The sequence below is a fragment of the Equus asinus genome, chromosome 15 (assembly GCF_041296235.1).
Source record: "Equus asinus isolate D_3611 breed Donkey chromosome 15, EquAss-T2T_v2, whole genome shotgun sequence".
In the NCBI taxonomy this organism is placed as follows: Eukaryota; Metazoa; Chordata; class Mammalia; order Perissodactyla; family Equidae; genus Equus; species Equus asinus.
Window position 1 is genome coordinate 44,025,628 of NC_091804.1, and position 20,341 is coordinate 44,045,968.

At 45.2% G+C, this 20,341-nt stretch overlaps 1 protein-coding gene across 1 annotated transcript; it reads right to left on the reverse strand.

The window, feature by feature from the left end:
- Nucleotides 1-11,594: 11,594 nt before the first annotated feature.
- CBLN4 (cerebellin 4 precursor) lies at nucleotides 11,595-18,723 on the reverse strand. The gene is made up of 3 exons (XM_014832157.3): nucleotides 17,123-18,723; nucleotides 14,016-14,132; nucleotides 11,595-12,933 (listed from the first exon to the last, which is right to left on the reverse strand). The coding sequence occupies exons 1-3, from the start codon at nucleotides 17,411-17,413 to the stop codon at nucleotides 12,736-12,738; spliced, it is 606 nt and encodes a 201-aa protein (XP_014687643.1). The 5' UTR covers nucleotides 17,414-18,723; the 3' UTR covers nucleotides 11,595-12,735.
- Between the last annotated feature and the right edge of the window lie 1,618 nt (nucleotides 18,724-20,341).

The following is a 20,341-nucleotide window of genomic DNA, read 5'->3' on the forward strand; positions in this document are numbered from 1 at the left end:
GGGTGAGGAGAGAATTAAAAAGTGGGAAGCAATCCCCTGCCAAGTGTGGAGTCCAGGTGGGGTGAGGAGAGCTTCCACATTGGTGTGGGTAGGTGAGGGGCAGCCCAGCACGCAATGTTGGATCCTGAGTGAGGTAAGGAGGGCATCCATGCGAGGGAACGGGCAGTGGTAGAAACCAGAGGGTGATTAGATACAGAGGGACTGATCAATAAGAAAACTAAGAACCATGGGAGCTTGGTTTTTCACTTTCAGAGAAGTACAGTAGCAATATGGGAAAGAAGAAAATGAAAAATGAAACCTGCGTTGTTGGATGGGAATTAGAGGTTATCGAGATAAACTCATAGTTTTGATAGACAGATAGATAGATTTGTGTGTGTGTGTGTGTTATACATATTTACATTCTCTGGCTTGTCCACTGAGAATGCTTAGAAGCAGAAATATCAGCAATGAGCACACTGGCTCCCAGATCTTGGTTTCTAAGTACCAATATTCACTAAAAGGAACCAGAGCCCTGGAGAAAGAGCTGTTCTCTGTGATGGGGAAGAAAAAGTATAAAATGAGCCTGGAACTTGTTTTTGTGTAAGAAAGTCCTCAAAGAATAATAGAAACATGTTTTTTAAAAAATAAAACCAAACTGAAGGGGCTCCCTCTAACCAAATTGAGGACAATTTGAGCACTTAAGTAAATGATGATAGTAACAGATTTTAACCCAATGAATAAATGAAAAAGGAAATCAGAAGTTCATACAGGTACAAACAGACATACCGACAGACAAATGGTTAGGTGATAAGTGGGATTATTTACACAGTCTCCTCCCTGTAAAATACCTCTTAATACCAAAGGGGAAAAGAGTAACGACAGTGCATAAGCCTGGGAGACACCACCATAATCTAACAATCAGGGGGCATTATCAGTGATGGGACAAAGTGAAACCAGGTGCCACCAGCTGGGATGCAAGGCAGAGCTACTTCTGTGATAACCCTGGTGAAGACGTGCCACCTGAGTCCAATCACGAGGAGACAGACAAACCCAAAGTGAGGGACATGTACAAAATAAAACATGGACCTGTCATCCTCAACAGTGTGCAGGTCACAAGAGTCACCACAGACTGAGGAAAGCTCCGGACAAAGGAGTCTGCCAAGATATAACAACGGAACGCTATATGCGACATTCACCTGGAACATTTTGCTATAAAGGACATTATTGGAACAATCGGTGAAGCTTGCACAGAATTAGATGGTAATAAGGCATCACTGTGAATTTTCTGATTTTTATGGTTTTATAGTAGCTATGTAGAAGAATTTCCTTGTTTGTAAGAAATACATACTAAGTATTTGGTGGCGAGGGGACACATTTACCCTCAAAAGATTCAGGAAAAAGAACTCAGCACCGTATGTGCAACTTTTAAACATTTTTATTTCTTCCAAATGACAAAAAAGATGCAAAGTTATACTAAAAAGAATGAAAAGATATTAGTGATATATTAAGAGTACAAGAAATTTACAGAGCTTATTGGTATGTCTCCAACTTTGTTTTTAAAAAAGGAACACACACACACGCACCTACACGTCTGCTGCATTGATGGTGATCATTTCTGCGTGGTAAGATTAGCTGTAGAATTTGAGGTGTCATTGCTTCTCTGAATCATCTAAAATTCACGACCATGAACAGGTATTCCTTTTGTGATGAGAAAGTCCTGCAAAAAGAATTGATGGGCCGGGTCCAGTGCTTTTGGGTTCTCTCAGCATCTTGGTTCTTCAGCCTCAGCCCTGCAGAGCTCACAGCTTCACAAAGGCAGCAAGATTAGGAAAGAATACCTACAGGAAAGAGTGTGACCCAGCTCCAGAGGCAATCCAAAGGTTTGCCTAATTTTGCCTGTTACACAGAAGGTATCTCCAGAATCCCCCAGGAGAGGCCCCTGTCACACTTAACTTCACAGTGAGCAAGCTGCTGCGTGTATTGCCAGCAGGAATCACCAGCAGCCCAGAGCGACTCTCTTGGCCATCCTCAGAGCAATGTAAGGCTTGTACATATTCAACAAGAATTTCCAGTGCGTAGGACGCCAAGGGGTTGGGTGCTCTCTCAGGGCCTCCATTCAGTCTGTTCTCCAGGATGGAGGGCTGGAAACTGTTAACAAGCCCTCTTGTCCTGTCACTCACACCCAGAGTTAACAAGTCCCCTCTTGTCCTGTCACTCACACCCGGAGTGGGCTGGGGAGAAAGACATCTGGCTGCCCTCCCAAAGATGCCGTACCAAGCAGGCACTCCAGTTCCCACACATCAGGAACTCCATCAGCACCAAGAGGCTTCTGTTGAGAGCACCGTGGCAAGTTTTTAGCTATTGCTATTTGGAATTGGGGCAGACATTTTTATGGATTTTAAATAAAAAGATGGGTTAAGTTCAAATTCTTGTTTGGGACTGAATGACGACAATATTTGAAAAGTCACTCCAGAGCGTCTCTAACAGCCAGCTGATCATTGGAGTCACCTGGAGAAACTGCAACAGAGGACAGAGTTGTGGGCTCTGACCCCCACCCTATGGACCCCAATAAATCAGAGATGCTAGTGGAGTCAACAGGGAGAGCAAGAATGATCTTTCCATTTTTACCCTACGCAGGGCAGCAGCATTTGCAATGTTTTTAAGCAAACACACATTAATTCAGTAATTCAGAAAACGTAAGGAGAAAAAAAGAAACCACCGCGAAAATGATTCAAACAGATGTGACCTTTTGGGTGGGGAATTTAAAGAGCTACCTCATACTTGGAGACTCACCCATTTCACTCGAACTTAGTGGCTGCATTAAAAAGACAATGGACAATGACAGCCAGTCATTCCCAATTACAGTATCAGGAACAATCTCCCTCACATTAGCATGGCGCTTTATGCTTTGGAAAGCCCCAGCACTATTTTTATTTAAATGATAATACTCTAAAGATAGGTAGTATAGAAACAACTAGCTTCAGACACCCCTGTGGTGCTGGCCAAAAATGCAGATTCCCTGGGCACCACCCCGGGTTTAAGGAATCAGAAATTCTGGGGATAGGGGAAGACATTACAACATTTTTTTAAGCATCCCGGGGTAACCCTCTCAGGCAGGCAAAGCAGACAGGACAGTTCACACGCCCAAGGTCACTGAGGAGTGGACTGGGGATCCTTCACTCCGCTTTCCAACAACCCACAAAGCCACAGAGCAGAGCAATTCCTCGTGAACATGCTGGAAGCAGGTCCCAGAAAAGCTCCCTAGCCCTCCCTACAGTTCGCCATGTGTTGGTTGATATGATTTCAAACCCACTTGTTTATGACTTTAAGTAAAGTTGTTTGAATCCACTTGTTTATCTCATCCGTTGTCATTGACAAGCACTCAGGTGCTCAGCTGACCACCAACACTTCTCGGGGCTGAGTGATAAGACCATGTGGAGCAGCAGCTATGGCAAGGGGATATTTTGACTACAAATACAGCAGGTTGTGAGGACTATTTGAGAGTTTTGGTCTGGACAGGGCACTCTTTGCTGACCTAAATCAACTCTCTGATGACCTTGGGGCATTAGCTCCTACGGTGGTAAGGGCGAGCCTCTTACTGGTAGTGGTGACGAACCCTACAGCAGCCCGTGAAGGAGATCAGCCTGCACACCAAAACCAGCGCCGTCATTCCCTAGCAAGAGGGGACTTTTCACGTCCACTTTGCACTGGTAGCTGGATGTCAGGTCTTGGTTGGTCAAGCTGTCTCTCCCAAGTGCCTCCTTCTACAAAAAGCTACACCTCAACTAAATTTGGATTTTATTCCTTTCACCTCCCTTGCCTGGAACAATACTGTGATTAATCTACCATTGGTTTGGAGTATGTTATTACTTTATTGGCTTATTAAGAGACATTATCCTGTGCACTATTGCCTTATGAAACTATTATAAACCTCACAGTGAATCTGCGTTAAATGAAATATTGGCAAAGAAAGTCTCAGTCTCTGAGCATAACTTTTGTCTCCGAAACAAAACAAGTTTCATCTAAGTCCCAGAAGACCTCCTCCTGAGCGAGATGATAAGGAAGCTAATCCTCTCTAACTCAGCCTGAGCCAGCTTCTTCTAGAAGCCATGTTCTCTTGGATTATGAGGGAAGTCCTTTCAGCTACACCACAGGAACTGTTTTCTGAAAGGTGGGTTGTCCAAGGCGACAACCCCTCATCATTTCAGTTCTGTGAGCTCAGACTCTAGCGGTAAGAAGAGATAGACACGCACATAGTAGGAAGCATGGCGTCGAGGCCCAAGGCTTAGAAATGGGTTGGGAAGTCAGGGAAATGGGTCCATAGTTACGTGAAACATGGCTGGGACCACCTGCACGCACCATGCCAGCTCTGTGGGTTGGCCCCAAGCCAGTGTGGAGGGAGAATATTGTGACCAGTGAACACGCTGCTTCTCTCCTCTTCTCTCCCATCTTTCAAGCAGGTGCCTCATTTTTTACTCATCTCCTCAGAAAACAAATAGCCTGTAAGACTTTCCCCACCTCGGCCATAATCTACTCAGACCCAGGACCAAGTAGGCTCTCCCCACTCACAATTCATAAGCCCCCTGAACTGTTGTCCAAATCCATGGTAGAAGGGGCTGGGGGCAAAAAAAGTGAGGAGAACTTTTCTACCAGCCAATCCAAATGTGGGTGTGGACGTGGGGGTCAGAGGCAGAAGTCACAGAATATTTTTCGAAGCATTGTTTTCCCTAAATCTAAATGTATAGATTCATATTTAACCTGCCAGACTTGCAAGGAGGCAGTGTTTATTGGTGCACAAGAAGAAGGCTGACGCTCACGGAGAAAGAGTTCCCGTCACCTTCCATCTCCAGGTGTCAATGGGGACTTCCCATGGAGGGGATCAGGCCGGAGACCTCAACTCCAGGCTGACTCAGAGAAGCTTTGACGGGTACCGAATCGTCTAACAGACCCAGTGGGATATAGACCTGATGCCCCCAATTTCCCATAACCAAAGCCATCCTCCAGCAACAGACGTGATGGACAGGAGTGAAGAAAGTAAGCCTCTCCCTTCTCTCCAGGCTACCACTAACCTTTGAGGCACTTTTATGCAAATTAGGAAAAGGAATTCCTCACTAAAGATACTTCCATCTATCAGAAAATCATCATACTATGCTTGTTTGCTAGAATGTGACACTTTACTTACCGCCTTGTGCTAGAGAACCGTAGGAACAAATATACAAGTAGTTCTGTGATGTCTATGATAGAAGTAGGACACCCCAGGGACAATGCAGTGGCTAATTCCCACAATTGTACGTGGCAGCCCTGTATCATTCTTAGTCATTTTAACAAGACTTGACCCTGAAAGAACGTTACGGTGAAAGCAACAAGAGGGTCACTTACAGCAGGTTGCTGTTTCAAAACTCCCAGATTGTTGGGCTCAATCAACACTAACATCACGCTCTGCTTTCCAGATCGCAGGGTTTCCACCCATCAAGAAGCATTGCAAAGAGGATTGGAACTTGTAGGAATGGTGAAGGAGCAGATTCAAAGTATACAGAATGTGGGACACACAGTAGGTGCACAATAAGTGTGTGATTGTCTACTAGTAAAAACTGGACATGCTGAAACCCCAAAAAGAAGTTTCTTGCCTTATTACCTTCCTAATGGACTTGGCCTCTAACTCCCAGAAAACCATGGATGACTTTGTGATTCTTGCCAACTTCAACTCACGGCGTCGCACCAATTTCTAGCAGTCAAGGAGGACTTGGTATTTTTTCTTTAATTTTTAACAACCAGTTCAGTCAAAGAAAAGGAAATCTTGCAAAATAGGAATTTTTAATGGCTGTTATGGGCTCCATAGTTCCCTTTATGGATACTTATAAAATTCTCTTATCTTCTGAGAAGGAAGAAGGGCAAAGCCCTGCCTCCCCGGAGACCAGCCCAGGAGGTTCTAATGCTGGTCCTAAATCTCGAAGGCTCCAAGGCCTCTCATGTTCTGAGGATCTCTCCTCAGGCAGACAGAGCTGGATGTGGCTTCCTTCCAAGCTCAGAAACAGCCTCCTTGAATTACTGAAATGTGGGGCGTTCCTCTCCCTGGAGAGAAGTTACCAGAGTCTTTTAGCAGCATTTTTCCTTACAATCAGGCTAGCCAAGAAACGGAAGGGCAGAATCTAGCACACTTTCTGACACTGCCCATGGTTCAAAAAGTCACCCTAATAAAGAGGAGTTGAAATCTTTGCTTGGGAAATAGCAGCCTTTTACCTGCTGAGAACTGACCTTAACACTCACAGAGAAGGAAGGGAAAAAACACGAACAGAAACCAGAATCAGTTTTCCTCTTTCCCATTTAATTGTCATGTCAGATGGCAATGGAGTTTCAGCATTCAATTTTTCCTAGGTTTTGCTGAATTTGTTTTTATCCTTGTACATTACTTCTTTGAATGCTTCTTATGCGAGCAGTTGCTCCACTTTTTACACTGGGGAAAAAAAGTCATGAGACTTTTTCACGGTAGTGTTAAAAATGCTAACAGTCAAAGTAAAAGCTAAGCTATTTTAAAAGAAATTCAAGACTGTTTGTTTCTAAATAGCTAAGGAACTTAGAAGAAAATAGCCCCACACAACTTACAAAAGAGAGTTCGTTCCATTTGCGTAAACAAAGAGAACGATGTAGTCCCCTAGCCCCACCCTGAGAGCTGAACCAGGCAGATTGGGCATCCTGATTGGTTAAACAGGATAACTGTCCAGTCAAAGCAGGGGGCTACAGACCATAAAATAAAGAGATTTTCTTACATAACTCAGGGCCTAGAGACATTTTCTGACCTGAGTATGCAGTGTAGATGTGTTCCTTAAATTCCTTGGCCAATGGTAACGGCCTTATTTCCTGTATGGTGACACCCTAACCAAGACGATATAGCTTTGATGCTGGACGTCATTTCCACACCCGCCAGAACTTCCTTCCAACTTAACGACCTTTAGCCTCATTGAGTGCAAAGATTACCATACTCCCACCCAGAAATGAGCCCCAGGCCTGTTCTTGGTTTTCCATTTTCCTTCTCCCTGGAAGGCTACGCAAGAAAACCACTGGATGGACAGTCATTTTAGGCCATGGTTTCCTCTTGTCCTGAAGAAAAAAAAAGTAAGGTGAAAATAGCTACTCAGCCTGCATTAATTTCCCCGCATTTTCTTCATCTTATTGATTGTACCTTGACATCAAAGCTGAAACATGCCAAAAAACAAAACAAAAAAACAGCAGACAGAGACAGAGGGAGAGGGAGAGCCCATTTCTGTACGCCTCACTGTGAGCACAGAGCTGTTATTTGCCAGAGTCCCTCAACTTCCCTGGAAAACAGCCAGACTGATGCCCTCTAGGGTCTCGTCAAAAATTCCAGTTCCTGGAAAGTCAGAGGGTCAAAATTTCTCAAGGTAACCCCATGAGAAACAAAGACTTCCTTAGCTCAGTACCTGTGACAATGTATTTCCTCATTGTAAATATCACCAATTGGACCTACAAATTGTTACGAAAGGCTCCTGCTGTTGGATGAATTTTAAACGTACTGACCAGCCTAATAGAAATTGCTGGTGTCATCGATCCTTCTGAATAAATTCTCTCTCTCTCTCTCACACACACACACACTTTACTCAATTGAGCAATGTCTTCCGAAGGCAAATGCCAAGTGTACTTAGACAGAGGCATTGCATCCCCGGAGAAGAATCACTTCAATTACGAAGAAAAGCAAGACGTAACTACATCTTTTTCACAACAAATGCTGACAAAATGTGGAAGGCCACTAAGGGTTTTCTTCCCCACAAGAGAGCCACCTCCTGTGGGTGACTTACCTTCGTTTTCACGCCAGGGTTCCCCACATTCTTCTCTAGGTCAAGTCTTCCCGTGGTCCTTTCTCTGCACAAACTGGCAACAGACCCTGAGCCTTTTCCCGTCACAGAACAAGAGTCTCGTGATCACCTGCGTTAAACCCTCGGGCTAGCTGTCTTTGGCTCGCTGAGTTTAAAACGGGAATGATAACAGGGGCACTTCTAATCCTGGGCCACTGAAAGGAAAATGCGCTGCACCTGGATGGGTCGAGGCTGTAAGAACCATCCAGGGATTTTGTTAAACTGCACCTGCCTGAAGCCCAGCACAGGTGACTCTGACGCAGGTGGTCTTTGGGTTTTACTTAAAGACAGAGCTCTGTACACTTTAGTGTGCCTAAGAACTATGGCAGGGGGAGCAGAAAGATCTTGTTGAAATGCAGATTCTCGCTCAGCAGGTCTAGCGTGAGTCTAACCCCCTCTGGCGTCTCCAACAAGCCCCCATGATGGGAACACTACAGGTCCACAGACCACACTTTGAGAAACAAGGCTTTAAGAAACTGTGATGGAAGGTCTTGCTGTTCACTGTGTGGTACCTGGGCGGGCACCATCAACATTATCAGGGAGATGGTTAGAAGGACAGAATCTCAGGTCCCACCCCAGACCTACTGCAGTAGAATCTACATTTCATCAATATTCCCAGATCATTCTTACGCACGTCAGTTTGAGAAGATGACATAGGAGGACTTCAGGATCAAATTCACAAAGAAGTTGTTCTCTGCAGAAAGGTCAGAGGGGGCAAAAGAAAAAGCACAGCTTTTTGAATCCAAGACTTTTGAAACCCATGTTAAAGGTAGGCCTGGATTAGAGGAGACAGAGTAATCTACTTAGAAACCAACTTCTTAAATCCCACCCGCCGGCCGGCCCCGTAGCCGAGTGGTTGAGGTCGTGCACTCTGCTTCATGCACCAGGGTTTCGCCGGTTTGGATCCTGGGTGCAGACATGGCACCGCTCGTCAGGCCACGCTGAGGCGGCGTCCCACATAGCACAACTAGAAGGACCCACAACTGCAACATACAACTAGGTACTGGGGGTCTTTGGGAAGAAAAAGCAGGGGAAAAAAAAAAGAAGATTGCCAACAGTTGTTAGCGCAGGTGCCAATCCTTAAAAAAATAAAGTCCCACCCCCTTCCCGACCAAAGGTAATCACTCAGGACAAGAGTCCAGCTTTAGCTTCACAGCTCTGAATGTGAACCACTCTCATATGCTGTCACCTTTCTCTGTTTTCATTACTTCTCTATGGTCACTAGGTTAACCAATTTGGGGACCAGTGGATTATCCCCATTCTGAGGATGGGGTTATAGGAATGAGGGATCAATAAAGCCTATAACCCTCAGCCAGAAGGTGAGGTGGATCCATTCTTTTAGACCCCTGTTACTCCCTGCAAAGATTCTACTGTGTTTCTTGTTCAGAGAGATCTGAAAAGGGCAGATGTCAGCAATTCTATAAACTGGGTACCCAGGAAAGCATATGACACATTCTAAGGATAATTTAACCAACGCTGGTTGAAGAGGTTCATTTCCAGATTTAAAGCAGTGACTTGCTAAAAAGCAGAGGCCAAAAGAAGACACGCAGCTCTTCAGGCTTCCAGAAACCAAAAAAGAAAGGGGGAAATAGCCTTAAGTGGAAAAAAAAGAAAGAAAGAATTAAAACAAAATGTTAGTTAGATAATCAAGGTCTAACAGAATCGGGGGATTATGGAGAGCCCCCACAAAAGCAGCTGGAATCAGTGAGATCCTATGTACAAGCTCTTTATTCCTTTCAGTTTTGTTTCCTTGGGATTCTGTCAGGGGAAAATGCTTGCTACAGACAGTTGCTTGCATTTGCTGATCAACAGATGAAGGAAGAGTCAAAGCAGACAGGAAACATCTGTGAAGGGGAGGCGCCGGCATTGATGAACGTGGATAGGGCCAACGCAAATACTGTGTTCAATTAGCATTTTTGTGGACTCAGCAATTTCTGAAAACTATTTTCAAGTCATAGAGGACACAGGGAACCTCTGGCTCCATTTCTGGAAATACTTCTGACACCACTGCCTCCTGCTCTTCAACTCTTGAGTGTCCCACTCAAACTCAAATGTTCTTCCCTTTGTCACACCAATCTCAACATCCTTCCATCTTACTTCTTCGCCTACATTAGGATTTTACATTTTAGTAATAAAGGTAAGCCCTTAGTTGAGCTTCCTTCCTGTGTACCAGGTACTTCACATATCTTATTTAATCCTCACAACCAAGTATTTCTTGTTTGGAAATGAAATAACGGAAGCTCAGAGAGGTGAAGAAACCTGCCCAAGGTCACAGAGCTGGGAAGAGAAGGTTGTAGAATTCCATTCTTTGTCTGTCCAAAATCCATGCTCCTCTGGCTCAACCATTCTGTCCCTTGTAGCTTTTGTTCCCTCAATTCAATCTTATCTTTCCAGCCACCATGTTCTGGGTAGCTCATACTTCCTAGAACCAGTTTGGAATAAGTACCCAAGGCTTTCATTCCGACCTCATTAATCAGATAGCTCATCTCTGCACTGGGGCCCCTTCCCTGTTGCAGGGCCCCTCTCACATCCCAGAGCCACAGCTTCTGTGCCTTTTCACATAGATTTTCTCTTGAAGGTTTTGAATTCCAATATATAAACACTGGAGCTTAGGAATTAAAGTCAAGCCCTTTGCCAATGTTCTTTTATGTTTAGAAAAATCGAGAAAAATAAGCACAAGTCCCAAAGGATGGCCACAAGCATGTTTATAAAAGACTCTTCTACCTTGGGCTATTTTGTTAAGCACCAAACTTGCTCTGTCCCATCATAGGTGTCTCTTGGTAATTCCAATACTCTTGAGCCATTCTTCCAAAACAATGACTAACACTATATTTATTCAAGTATGATTCACTCTGTTGCAATGTATAGACACAAACTCTGAATATAGAGAACTATGGAAAAGGTTACATAAGAGCAGGTACATTTGCAGAGGATGCTACTCATATTTAGATGAAAGTCCCCTGTGCAGTATTGTTTTTCACACTACACAATTACAAAGGAGGAAAGATGTTTGACTAAAAGCCAGCTGGGGGATAACTTGCCAAGCAAAACATGGAGGATCCACTGCCAACATCTCTAGATAATTCTTCTTGGGGAAGGAGGGAAGACTTCCAGTGATGAATGACTGTTTTGACTTGGCGATTAATCACAATTATACTGAAGACCTGCCTGCATGTTACCTCCCACAGAATCCTGTAACACCTTCCTCGCTGCCACTGGCTATACAAGGGGTCCCCTCAAAATTGTTTTAATCGACTACAGAGCAGGAAATTGAGCCAAATCTCCAGATGAGACATCTGTAATAACAGTTCCTCCTAAAAAGAAGCCTGCAATCCTGTTTGTCTTTTAGTGTTGAGAAAAGGGCAGAACTTTTTCCCAAAGTCTTCAGCTTGAAAATAATGGTCTTTATACTCACCACCACTCATTCACTCACTGAGCATCCTCAGGATATTTTAGGGGATCTCTTTTAACTTAACTTCCTAACAATAAGTCCTTCTGAAAGAAGAGTTTACTTCAGTTCATCGATTCTCTTTTGGCAAGCTCAAAACTCCTGGATTTGGACAGATTAAACACAGTAAAGATTTCCTATACCAATTCAGAGGGCATTCCCTGAAAATTCAGAAAGCTTCTCTTAAACTCCAGGATAAAGGAAGGAAGGAAGGAACACAGGAAGGATGGATTGCTGAGAGAGAGGAAATAAATCATGTAGAAGACGTATTTCCAAAACCAAAAGGACAAAACAATCCAACTAACATATATGAGCCTTTATTCTATAACAGAGACATAAATAATTTTCTGAATTCATATGACCTGTACAAAAGACAAAAGAAGATATTGCACTAAGTTCAGATATGAGATACTTGGATTTAATATGAGCTAAACAGATAAATATATACAATTTAAGGAGTTAAGGCAAAACCAGATGATACTTCAAACACAACAGAAGGTTTGAAAAATAGGTATAATTAAAAACAAGGGCATCCCATCTCCAGTTAATAAAGTAGTCATGTCTAAGGAAAACGAAAATCCCCCAGGTTTTTAATAAAGTGGTTATTATCAATCATGGAAATTAAAGTTGAGCAATAAAGTAGGAGATTTCCCGCGGAGGGGAGCTGTTTCGCCGAGGTTTGGGGATTGAGCACTTAGAACTCAGATAAGCAACTTTTTCTTTGTCAGATTTATGATCTATTCTTCCTATTAGAAAATATAATTTGGAAAATATGACTCTTTCACATATATAATTAAAATACAACTATGAAGCATTCTGTTTTTGTTTTCAAGGGAAGTCATGTTGGTGATCTCGTAGTCGGGGTAAATTTGCAGGCAAGCCATTCATTACCCTATTTGTAAAGAAGACACAAAGCCAGTCACTGAAAAACAGTCCCCAGTTACCCTAAGAGAACGAAACAAACTAATTCCAAAGGAGTAAAAACAAGTGTAACCAAGATGTCAACACAGCACACAGTTCTTTGGCAGTGTCACACCGACCGTTGATTGAAGCCAGAACTTTCGAGTGTTCTAATTTTCAGACCAGTTTCCAGTCTCTTAAAAATAAATAAAATTCCACATCTGCAACGAATTCAGTAATTCCAGGAAGTTAAATTCAGAATGAACCTCGCAGACAGCTTTGAACTGTTAGATTTAAGCATAGATAGGTGGTGTCTGCTGTGGGCCCCGATCCAAATATACTAAAACACACACACGCACAAAAATAATCTGTGAAACGCTGTATTGGTTCGGACAGGCCTAGAATCCTTAAAGAGAATCCATATTCACCCATGAGAAACCAATAAAAGACACTAATCCGATGATGAGGAAATGATCTTCCAATAACTCAGGGGTGGGCCGCCCCTCACCTGGATAAACATCTCGGAGAAATGAAATTCTATAGGGGGAACACCAGAAAGCCAGAGAACGTGGAATACTGCCAGCCTCCGACCAAGTTACCTTTCTCCAGTTTTAGGTAAACCTTATCCTCTTTATCTAGGTAGAGTAGGACGCCATTAGTGGCAGCTTCACGAGTAACGTCTTTGTCCCCAGCGAAGGCAGATATTACCGGTTTTCCGTTTAACATCAGGTTAACCTACAAGAAAGAAAACCACTGAAAAGTTCTCTTTAAAGTCAAAACATCTACCAGGGATAATGAATAATGTCTAAGATGAACAACCTGCTAAAATATCTGCTGTTCAGTAAATATAGCCCCTTCCTTTCAAATCAGCCAATTGCATGGCTAGACTGAAAGCTTTTCCATGGTAGTAAATCTGTTTACTAGATATTTATCCCTTTTATCTTAAAAATAATACTGAATAAACTAAATCTGAGGCTGATCGATTTATCGATTCACTAGGATATGTCACAGTGGTAGATGAGTATGTAATCTGTCATTCACACGGACATAGTATACAGCACAAACATCGAGCATAAGATTAAAAAATTCTCCTAGAATCCCACAGACATGTATTGGTGCTATTGCTTGTTGGCATATTTGAATATTACAGGAACTAGCCCCACTGCTGCCTTTCAGCGTAAGGTCAAGCCCACTACCTTGGAAAGCACAATACAAAAGATATTGTTAACTACGGAATTGCAGTTGTCAAGAATTCGCTAGCATCAGAATGACTGAGGATAAACTATTTAAAGCATTAGCATATCGTATGCTTTTTTTAAAAAAAAGTACGTTGAATAATTGCTCCTTTACAAATTTCTTCTTAATGATTAGCAGTATCTCATAATTTTTAACAATAAAGAAAATTTGTTTCATCTGTTTAGTATGCACTTGTAAAGGTCTGATAGTCTTACAAGTTTTTCCTCACAAGTTCAAATAATTTTTTCACGTGCATTAAATGAAATCAACATCTTATAGAGAGATTTGTGTCCCTGAGTTTTTACTAAGCCGTGTTTTTTAAATGGTTGGCTGTTATCAAGATAATAAGTTCAATTGCTTATTTTTCTATATGCTTCTTGTTGGATGCATATAATGTATGCATCTTAATCTTAATGGATGTTATAAAAAAGAAAATTGGAAATTAAGTATTTTAAAAAGAAACTATAAAGACGTTTATTTTTACAGTGAAAACACATCTTTGGATAAATACTTAAATACATAACCCACTACCAATGAACACTGTTGTTCGGGGGCAGAGAGGGAACAGGTCAAACACATACCTGGATTGTCTGGCTCTGGTAGACTTTAATGACATGAAAACTGAAACTGTAAATTCCTTTTCTTGGTGCTACAAAAACAGACTCCAGCGTGAAAAAATTACCCACGTTTACTAGGATCTACAAATAAAAATAATATATAACAGTAAATTATTACAATATTTTCTTCAGTAAGTGAAATGTTTCCTTCTTTCTATTCTTCCTTCCTTCCTCCCTTCTCTTTCCTTCCTTCCCTCCTTCCCTCCCTTCCCTCCTTTCTTTCTTTCTTTCTCACTAACTAGCTTAAGAAACCATAGAGAATAAAATATTGAGTTATGTTCCTTTCCTCTTTAGTGACTTGGTAAATGGATTTGTATACTGGAAGGTTCTTCTGTCTTTTAAATAGTATAGGAAAAAATTCAGTAACTGCTTTGCATTCATGCCTCAATTTCCAGCAAGGCCTGATGGCTCAGGAAACATCTAGGTAACGTGAGGGCTTATAAGCATAAGCTTTACCTTGATAGTCAGATAAAAGGCATCTGCCATGTATTTACATCCTCACCCTCTGCAAGTCTTCACAATGTCCAGAGGTGACGTTTCCAAGCCAGCCAATGACATCCATGGGCTCTCTGCAGTCATTCCTGGACACATCACACAGAGGCCTGGGCACTCCCGCCACCGTGTGACATAATCCACGACACTGTGACAACAGTTGGTGCGCAGAGCGATCTGAATGCCCGGCCCTCCTCTGAGCCTCAGCCAGACCTCTCCTAAGATCCATGGCCATTTTTTTTTTCATTTTTACGCCATCTAGGCCTTAATTATAATATTTTGGCAATGACTCAGCCTTTGTAGGCTGCCAAACAGTAGAGCATGAATAAGGACAGACTGTGAAATTGGTCGCCTTCTCCTGATCCTCCCAGTGTTATCCAGTAGATACTTATCAATCACTTGCTCTTTATTTAAAGTTCAAGGGTCAAAAATAAAAAGTGAAATAAGGCACTGCTTCCAAGAAAGCAACAATATATTTTGTATTCCAGGATGTTCAGCCTGGTTCTACTGGTTATGAAATTAACTCTGGATTTCAATACGTGACCTCTTAAACTAAATTTGTAAATGTCACATAGGTAAGTCCCTTCCTTTGAGAAAGAGAGAATGTATGGGGGGGGGTGCAGTTGTAAAATAACTAGGGTTGTTTCCATTTCTCTCCAAGAAATAAATCTATAAGTGTTATTCAAAAAAATGAGATGTCCTATAAAGATGCATTTCCCCTATATCCATGGCAATCTGCTACTATCTCTTTTAAACATTGCCTTCTTGCCAATATTAATACATTTTCAAGATTTTTTTTGCATAATTTGCTAAAGACATACTGTTACCTCTGAACAATGCACCAGGATATAGTGACGGTCAGGAAGATGCTCCAGGCTCAACCCCTGACTTAAAATACATGTATATGTATAGTTTTATTCTGAGATTTTACCTTCTTCCAAATAAGCATTGATTCCTTTCTCTGACTTGAGCATTGATGACTTTTCAGCAAGTCACCAACTATGCAATAATCCCCAGAAAAGGCTTTACAAAGATCTTTTTCAAGCACAGTTAAAATAATTTGAGGTACTTAGCAGGGACTTCCTGAATCAGATACAAGTAGCATAATTCATTAGCCGTAATGGAAATGCCTGATTAGTGTTGACTACACATAAGGCTGATGTTGACTCTACATTGTAATTAGAGCATCCAGGCGCATTGAGATTTATAACTAAATGTGTCTTGTTGTCTCTAAGATGCATGGCTCCCCGAACAGAAGAACAAACCTTTCTCTTCTTCTAATTGACAGAAAGGTCATTGAAAAGGATGTACTGTACAGAAGATAGTGCAGTGTCCACAGTATTCCAACATCTAACTAATGCATTGAAATACAAACCAGGGGTGGTGCTAGACTTTATTTCCATCAAGATGGAAAATACTGCACCAAAACCCCAAAGGGGCTGCTTAAGTCTTTAAAAATTACAGCTGTCTGATAGTAAGCTTCAGAGAGGCATTCTCTGTCTTTGGCCAGCTGGAGAGTGCATTACTTAGGGACAATTAAGTAAAGAATAGAAATGTCACCTCATCCCTTCGCTGGCACATCCTGCAGTACCATTTAACCTGTGCTCCTACACAGGTGGCTTTGCATACAACTGTGAACTACACCTGTGACTTTGCAATTAAGATTTCAGGTCCTGTTAGGGTTGAATTAAAACCCCAGAGTCAGTTTTCAGTTTTAAGACTCCTTGTTAAAGCTAAGTTGATGTCCTGGGGTTTCTTATTAGCCAAACCCCAGAGCTCCAGGTCGCTAAAAAGAAGCCACAGATTTCATCAGTTCCTCTCCCATCCCCTACCCTCAACCCAAAAGTCTGTCTTTCCTCAGTAATTTGCAGTTCTCTGAAAGGAGAGGAGCAGGGGAAGGGAGAGCCCTACGGGAGCTCAGCGCAGTTGTCCAATTTCTTTCTCTCTCCACCTCTGCAACTTTTCTCCAAGTACCGGAGAAGGTCTGTCGGCTGCAGTGGCGCCTGCAACGTGTATGGAGACACTGGCAGCAGAAAGGTGGGAGAGGTCTGACCCCAGCCACGGCTGCCCACCCTCTCTGGCCACCTGCGAGACCTATGAAATGTGTGTGGATCCCCGGAGCTCTCTTTGGGGAGAAGCTTCTCCACCCGGGAGACACAAATCATTTATCCAGCGTCCGCGAGAGTACCGCGGGAATGGCCTCGGCGGCATCTGCAGAGGAGTCTGAGCCTGGGGACCAAGCTCTGGCCAAAAGATTGAGAGGTCCAGGGACCAGATTCCCGCCAGCTCCTGCGGACCTGTTGCTGTTAAACTTGTCCTGAGCTCTTGCTACCCGGCTCTGCACTCCCAGCCTCTCTCCCACCGCCCCCAGCAGCCTCTTTCCGAGGCCAGGAGGGCAAGGGGGCGGGATGGTGGTGGGAGAGACATTAGAAGTTGCAGACCCAGACATATTTGGGGAGGCGAGTGTTGAAATGATTTCCGACATCGCAATCAGACCAGCTTAAGGCAGCCCCAGTCTGAGCTGCCTGGAGATCGCCCCCACCCCCAACCCCCGGGGTCCCGCATCCCTGGGGTCTGACCTGATCAAAGTAAATGATGCGCGTCTTGTTGCTCATCTCAGACGGCTCGTGGTTGGTGCTCCGCACCGCCGAGAAGGCGACCTTGGAGTTGGCCGCCCGGACCGAGATCCCCAGAGGGGAGGAAGAGGAGCCCTTGGAGTCCGTGGCGGGGTTCGAGTCGCACACCACCAGACACTTGCCCTCCAGCACGATGGGCTCCGTGTCGTTCTGCGCCCAGACGGGCAGCCCCGGCAGAGTGAGGGCCAGCAACACGGCCGGCACCACGGACAGCGCCCGGCGCCCTGAGCCCATGGTGAGCCGCGTGGGCAGCCGCAGCGGTCTGGCGCTTCCGCTCGCCCGCGTCGCCTCCTACCCCGGGACCCCGGAGGTCGGGAAGATGCCAGTGGCTAGACCGACAGCGCTGCAGGAACGGCGGCGGCGGCGCGCACACTTCCACCAATTCTGTGGTTTGAAGTCAAAGTCTCCTCTAGCGCTCTCTCGCTGGCTCTGCTACCTTTGTCCTTTAAGGAGCTCATGCAGAACCCCCTACCCCACCCTCCTCCGCCCAAGAATCAGCTCTGTCTGGGGCCCCTGCACCCACCCTTACTCCTAGACATCTAAAAGTCACCAAACCCTCACATTCACACCTCGAAGAGGAAAATGATAAATTCTCTCTCCAAACCCAAGCACTCTCAGGTGAACCACGGAGCAGGAAAACCAAGGGGACTCAGAGAAGCCAGGGGCTGGTGAGCGCCGAGCCTTGCCGATGTCGGTCCAGTACGCGTCTGGCTTGCGGCAGGGTTGAATTACAGAGGCAGAAGGTGTTTCCCAGACTGAGAAGAACGCGAGGCTGTGTTCATGGCCAGGACTCTAGCGACTCCCGCTTTCGCTTGGTCAAAAATTCCCCAAAGCTTGGTGTCTCTCGGACGTCGGCAGGTAGGCAGCGGCTAGCAGAGTCCCCAGCACGGAAAGCACAAATTCACGGGATCAGTTCCAGGGCGCAGGGCGGCTCGGCCGGCGGGGTCCTCTCCTGCCTCTGCCGCACGCCCGGAGTCCCTGCGCACAACTTTCTCTGTCCTCGCGCAGCCGGGAGAGCGCGAGGCGGGCGCACGCGCGCTATTTATAGGAGCGCAGCTTCCGGCCGGGTTGGCTTCTAGCTCAACCCGCGGGCTCCCCGAAAAGGGGGAAAAGGAGTCCGGTGACCCCAGCTGGGCAGCTCCCGCCTGGCGTTTAACGCACCCCGGAGCAAGAGGGGCGCACGGCGCTGCTGGCTGCCAAGGTCCGAGGCCACTCAGCCCCGGGGAGCGCGGTGCGGAGAGTGTGTGCCCAGAGAGAGGCGCCCACAGCCCTCCGCTTGCCCCAGCCCCGCGCCTGCTCGCCTGCTGCTCGGTCTGGGCCGGCGGAGGGGGCTGCGGCTCTCCTCGCCCCTCCCCAGCCGAGCGCCCTCCCAGCGGAGCGCGTTGCTGCCAGCCCCGGCTGCGGAGCTAGATGGGCGGCTGCGGCCCCGCGTGGCGCGCTGCCCGGGACCTGGGGACCGGCTGGCGTCCTGACCGCGCCGGGCCCAGAGCCTGCCCCACAGAGCCCTGGGGCTTGGCGAGCTCTGGGAAGCCTCGGGGCGGACCAAAGCCGACGGGGGCCGCTGGGAGGAGGTGCCTTACGCTTTCCGCTCCAGGAAGATGAGCCTTAGAAGCCACGGGGCCGCGCCTTGCCACCCACACCGCGAATCCACCCTAGGCAAGGCCAGAAAAAGAGTGAGAGAGAGTTCACTCAGCAAGAAGAAGTCCTCCGAAACCGAACCCCTAAAAAAAGTCAACCCCCCTCCTGAGGATACAGCACCTTTTCTCCCGTGGTGTGCTGCCCTCCCCTCTGTGCCACCCCACTGACATCTTGGCCTCTGATTGGCAAGATGAATCTTCCTCTTCTGCAGCCACCACTGGGAGCAAAGGGCTTGTCTCTGTGGTCGGCTACCTAAACTTGGCCAAGGCACTTACCCTCCTGAGAGGGCGGGACCCTGCTAACTAAGGTCGCTCAGCCCTCCAGTTCTGTGATGTTTTGGGGACATGTCCCTCCCTTTCCAACTTCCTTTCAGACTTCCAGCTGCCAACAGCATTCCCATCAGTCATTCGGAGCGCCTGGAAATGTATTGACTAATTATTAATTGATGGGATGTTTGTCGAGCAATGTCCCCCAGATGGACAGCTCCCTAGTCCTTCCTGAATGAAGGACATCCTCATTAGCATGGATTCAAGCCCCTCCACGACAGAAGCCAGGCCTGCATCTCCAATCTTGTCCCCATAAGGCCCTTCAGGAGGGCAGGGTATTGGGCTATAAGCATCACACTGCAGTTCCAATTGTTAAAATCAGAGCTACTCCTACTGGTTGGTATTTCCCTGCCTCCACCTCCTTATAATGTTGCAACTGAAGAGTTGGTGCCTGGAGCCATCGGGCCTCCAGATTCTGCTACAATGGGGCCAGTACCAGTTCTGATTGGCAGGTGCTCCTGCTGTGCTATTTGTTACAATGCTGAATGTCACTACTCTAAACTACAACTAAAGAGGGTGACCTGGTGCCTTCTGAAGATGGCCTTTGCTGCCTTTGTTACTCTCCTCCAGCTCTTCCCATAGTCAGCCTGGAGAGCAGCTGCAATTTCCTCTCATGTGATGCTGTCTTTGAAAGGCAGGTTCCTCTTTCTCTCCATAGGGGTGAGCGCTCTGCTTTCCTTGTCCAGGACAGCTGTTTAGTAACTAAGACCTGGGCTGTTCAATTTCAGGCTGGAAGGAGTATGAGAAAAAAGCCCTGTTGACTACAGAATTGTTAAATAGTCAATAAGCTATGTTTCCCCAGCAACCCCAATATATTCTCTCTGCATCCTTTTCTTCTCTAAGTATCATTCTTCCTGCAAGAACTGAGGTTTAAAGAAACCTTCCTTCCCTCCTCTTACCCTCACCAAAAACACTCATTTTGTTGCCCCAAAATTCAGCAGAGTGACCATCTTAGGGACTCAATAATTGATTGTGAAATGACTGGATGCTTCCAGACAGAATGTAATTATCAGTCAGTCACCTTATAGTATCAACTGGTTTAAATGAATCTCTCTCAATAAATTTAAATTCAAGGCTTTCCAGGTAATTGGAAACAAAAGTCTTGGTTCCTTACTAAAAAAATGTTTAAACACCACATCTTCTGTCAACTCCTACTAAGAGAAGCTATCTGATATCGTGAATGTCAGGGTCCTGTCTC